Source organism: Neophocaena asiaeorientalis, unplaced genomic scaffold, assembly GCF_003031525.2.
Source record: "Neophocaena asiaeorientalis asiaeorientalis breed wild unplaced genomic scaffold, Neophocaena_asiaeorientalis_V1.1 scaffold407, whole genome shotgun sequence".
In the NCBI taxonomy this organism is placed as follows: Eukaryota; Metazoa; Chordata; class Mammalia; order Artiodactyla; family Phocoenidae; genus Neophocaena; species Neophocaena asiaeorientalis.
In genome coordinates this window covers 790,736-795,442 of record NW_020174060.1, presented here as the reverse complement: position 1 = coordinate 795,442, position 4,707 = coordinate 790,736, and the positions used below count along the sequence as shown (strand labels likewise).

Here is a 4,707-nt window from a genome sequence, read left to right as displayed (position 1 = left end):
TCTAGCAAACTCATTATCAGAGTAATTTACGCAGACGAGTTTCAGGCTCCAAACACAATTTCTCCTGCTGCAGGCATGCTCGCTGTTCCGTGTGGGTGTGTACGCGAGGCCTCGCCTGTGCGGGGCTGTGTGCCGGGGGCCGGGCCTCCCCACTCCCACCCCTGAGCCCCTCTGGCTCCCCGTCCACGTCCCCAGCTCCCCTCATCCAGCCAGGTGGAGCAGTCGGGCGTCATGTCCCAGGCCAGCCTCGGGGGGGATGTCCAGAGACTCCTCCAGACGGAGAAGGAGTTCCAGTCGGCTGTGGTGAAGACCCACGATGCCCTCAGGGGGCCCGACATGAAAGAGAAAATGAAGGGGCAAATCCGACAGTGGTTTATCGAGTGCCATCAGCCTCAGCTGACCCCACCCTAAACCCTTCTTTCCCTCCTCATCCCAGTGTTGAACCCCACTTCTGTTTTGTCCTTTGGTCCAGATTGGATTCTCTTCACCATCCCCCCCCCACGCCCCGACACGCTGCTGACACACTTGGTTTAAACCTGGGGCCCCCAGCCTACAGGAACAGCGCCACACGTGACTTCCCATTCCCTAGATGGCAGAGAAAATGCCAGAATAAGATGGGAAAAGCATCCAGGGACACCCCCCTGACTAGTCTCACCTCTCTATTCTGTAACTATCCACTCCTTCCCTCTCTCCCTCTATCTCCCTGGTCCTTCATCTTTCTCCATCCTTCCCTCTATCCATCTATCCATCCATCCACCCACCCTTTCTGCCACCCATCTATCTAACCATTCATCAATCCATTTATCCTTCTGTTCCTCCACCCATCCGTCCACCCATCCATCCATCCATCCATCCATCTGTCCATCCATCCATCCAACCATCCATCCATCCATCCATCCATCCATCCATCCATCCATCCATCCAACTATCCACCCATCCATCCATCTGTCTCTCTAACCATTTTATGTTCATTTAGTGCCCTTACTGGCCGATTCCCTGATTATCCAGATGAGTCTTTAGGTGGATCCTACCTGATCTTTGCAGACAAGACTCCAGAACAGGTACCGTGGAGCTGGGGATAGAAGACTTTCTATGGTAGGTGGAATCTGAGGTTACAGAGAGTTCTGGGCGTAAGCTGAGGGTGGCAGGGGGTGAGGCCACCCTCAGTAGAGGCAGACGTGGTGGAGGAGATGTACGTAGCCAGTGTGATTGCACAGGGAGGAGGGGATACCCAGAAGAAGCTGGAGAAGGCTTCTTAGCCAGCGAGAGGAAACATGTCTGGTGAGAGCACCGTGGCTCCAGGCCCCCGTGGGCTGGGAGAGCAGCAGCTCTGAGCAGAGCACTCCCTCAGTTGCACCCCTTTCTTCCTGGACCCCAGTCAAGTGTCTGGACTCTCAGTGCCTGGATCCCACCAGTGACACTGGGCCTTTGGAGTCCTGGGTCCACCCCTAGCTCAGGCCCTTGGTTCTCTTGCTCCTATCAAATCCCTGTGGTCTTCTCTGAAACATCTTCCCTGTTTGTCACAGTTGAAAATGGAACTGGAGGTGCAGGTCCAGGAGAGCAAAAAAAAGGATGAAAAGAAAAGTAAGGAGAAAAAAGAGAAAAAGAAGAAGAAAAGGAAGGGAGAAATGACCAGGAAGGGGGTAAGGCACTGCCTGGACTCATGGACCAAGTGGGCAAGCACAGAAGCTCAGAGAATTCCCAGGGGAAGGCTGGTCCTGGGAGAATCAGGGCCAGAGTTTGTGATGCGTAGAGGTGAGGGGGTCAAAGCCGAAGGATGGGGGACTTCCCTGGCAGTCCAGTGGTTAAGACTTCACCTTCCAATTCAGGGGTGTGGGGTCGATCCCTGGTCGGGGAGCTAAGATCCCACATGCCTCGGGGCCAAAAAACCCAAAACATAAAACAAACCCAATAAAGACTTTACAGATGGTCCACATCAACAGAAATCTTTAGGGCTTCCCTGGTGGCGCAGTGGTTAAGAATCCGCCTGCCAATGCAGGGGACACGGGTTCGACCCTTGGTCTGGGAAGATCCCACATGTGGCGGAGCAACTAAGCCCGTGCGCCACAACTACTGAGCCTGCGCTCTAGAACTCGCGAGCCACAACTACTGAGCCCATGAGCCGCATCTACTGAAGCCCACGTGCTCTAGAGCCTGTGCTCCACAACGAGAGAAGCCACCGCAATGAGAGGACCGCGCACCGCAAACGAAGAGCAGCCCCCGCTCGCCGCAACTAGAGAAAGCCCGCGCGGCAATGAAGACCCAACACAGCCAAAAATCATAAACAAAAATAAATAAATTAAAAAAAAAAAGAAAACTTAAAAAAAAAAAGCTGAAGGATGTTCCTGTTCTAGGAAGCAGATACGCTGCTGAGAGTACTGCCCTCCAAATCCATCCCTGTGATTAATGCCGGACATGAGGAGTACACGGGTGAGAGAGGAGGGGCTGGGGAAGAGTGACCAGGCCTGTGGGGTCTTGGGGTGACCTTGGTCCTGGGGACAGTGGACCTGTGCCACGTATCGTGAGGTGGCAGTGTCAGAGTGTGGGTGTGGAGGCCGAGGGGAGAAGGCCAAAGGGGAGAGGGGTGTGAGGTGTGATTCCCTGGGTCGGGGGCATTGTGTGTTTGGGTCTGAATCCTGCGGCCACAGGCCTTGGGATCAGGCCGTGGTCCGTGGTCTGGGTGGAAGCGTCAGGCAGCTCGGTGAGGAGGGGTGGACCAGCGCGTGTGTGCGCACGTGTGAGATTATTTGTGCATGTGTGTGTGGGTGCGTGTGTGCACCTGGAACCCTGACACTCCGTTGCACTCCACCCTCTCCACGGTCAGATCTGTGGAAGAACTGGTTTGATAGCCTACATCCCAATCAGAGTTTTGACTCTGAGATCCTCCAGGTGGAGAAGAGGAGGGAAGTGGAGCAAGAGGTCCGGATACAGGTGAGCGTCCCTGCGGGCCTCCAGCTGCTCCAGGCTCCGTCCCTCTGTGCTCAAACACCGCCACCAGCCTCCCGCCTGCCACCCGCTGCAGCACGCCCTACGCATTGCCTGCCCTGCGCAGTCCGGGCTCCGTCTGGTCCATCTCGGTCCCCGTCCTCCTCTGCCTCTCCTTGGTCACCCTTTCTCCCTGGGGTGTGGATGCAACTGAAAGCTGACCGACTCCATCTTGGGGGCTCCTCCCCACACTGATGCCAGCTGAGAGCAAGGCTCAGGCGTGAGGTGTGAATCAGAGTTGGGGTGCAGGGGCTGAGGGTTCCAAAAGAACGACCCCCCTGCCCCGCTGCCTTCACTGGGCTTGTCTGGCTCTTCCCTGAGGTGCCCCTCCACCCCGACTCAGTCCTCACCCTCCTACCTGTCCTCCCCAACCCCTGGTCGCCCCATCACACCCCCTGCTGTCCCCCCAGGTAAATGAGCTGATGCGTCAGGAGCTGAAGAGCCTGCGGCTGGCCGCGGTCAGGGAGGAGGGGGGAACTTCGAAGCCTCCGAAGGCAAGATGAGGGGCCAAGGCTGGCACAAGGAAGGGCACACGCCAGGGAGGCAAGGAACAGAAGACAACTGCCTGTGTGTTTGCTTTCAACCAGAAAAAGATGGGCAAGAAACCTGAGAAGAGGAAGAAAGAAAAAGATCTGACCCCAGACAGGTAGCAGACCCTGCACTTCACCAGGGGTGGGGGAGCGAGCCCTGGCCCAGGACAGATCTGACTTCCGGTCCTGGTTCTGTTGCTGTGTGACCTGGGGAAAGTCACTTAACCTCTCTGATCCCCTGTCCTCATTAGCCGCATACCTACCCTACCAAACTCACGGGATAGCTGTGAGGATAAAGTAGAAGCACAAAAAAGTGCTTTGAAAGTGATGACGCAGAACTTACCAGAGGTCACTTTCTACTCACTTCTCTGGTGATGCAAGCCCACTGGCGCTGGCTGCTTTAATGGCCATCCCTCCCAGGAGCATGTACATCTTAGATGTGGTTTCTAGGAAGAGGGCCCTGTGTCACCCACACTGGGTTTTTAGAGGGAGGGTCTCAGAGGGCTCTGGTCCTTCTCCACCCCGCTCAACCCCCAGAGCACCCAGCTGGGGCAAACTGCCTTCTGGGCCAGTGGGCCGGTGTCGGGCCTTTGGAGATGGCTGACGACAGGACTTTGGACAGGAGGGCTCCCTACCCCCTCTCCTCATGCCTACAGCACCGCCCCAACCCATCTCTGTGTCCCTTTCCCTTTTCCTCGGGGCCCCCGCTGCGCCACCCTCTGCCAGGTCTGTGGACTCCCTGTTTGAAGAGCTCATCATCTTTGGCCTTCTAAAGAAGTGCGAGACACTGGCTTTGAAAGACTATGTTGGTGAGAGCCCTCCGCAGCGCCTGCTCCCGAGGTTAAGGAATGGTGCCCCTGGCCACAGCCTTCCCTGCAGCCGACTGCCACCTCCCCAGTGACCCTTCTCCTCGCGTGCCCTGCCCCAGTGGGTGCCACTCACCAGCGGGCCACCTGTCCCCCAGGTGACTGCCTCTGTCTTGGATTGACTCTGAATTTGGCAAACAAGCTGCCTATGCCTTCCCTGTTTGACATACGACAGAACGTGGCCTTGTATGGGGTTCTGCGGCTTGGTGAAAGGCGAGAGCCAGTGCCAGGCAGGTGGCTCTCGGGGAGCCTGGGTGCAGGGTAGGGTGGCCGAGGCAAGCGTGTCCAGCCTGGGCTTCCTAATCCCAGTGCCATGAACTCCTGTT

General features: G+C 56.8%; 1 protein-coding gene across 1 annotated transcript in view; it reads left to right on the top strand.

Moving 5' to 3' along the window:
* Positions 1-4,707, top strand: part of DRC11L (dynein regulatory complex subunit 11 like) — a 14,739-nt gene that overhangs the window by 7,047 nt on the left and 2,985 nt on the right. The window contains 9 exon segments of the mRNA XM_024754505.1: positions 196-389; positions 977-1,061; positions 1,527-1,643; positions 2,355-2,430; positions 2,825-2,931; positions 3,396-3,479; positions 3,573-3,631; positions 4,242-4,324; positions 4,480-4,587. Of these exon segments, the coding sequence (XP_024610273.1) occupies positions 196-389; positions 977-1,061; positions 1,527-1,643; positions 2,355-2,430; positions 2,825-2,931; positions 3,396-3,479; positions 3,573-3,631; positions 4,242-4,324; positions 4,480-4,587 (913 nt within the window).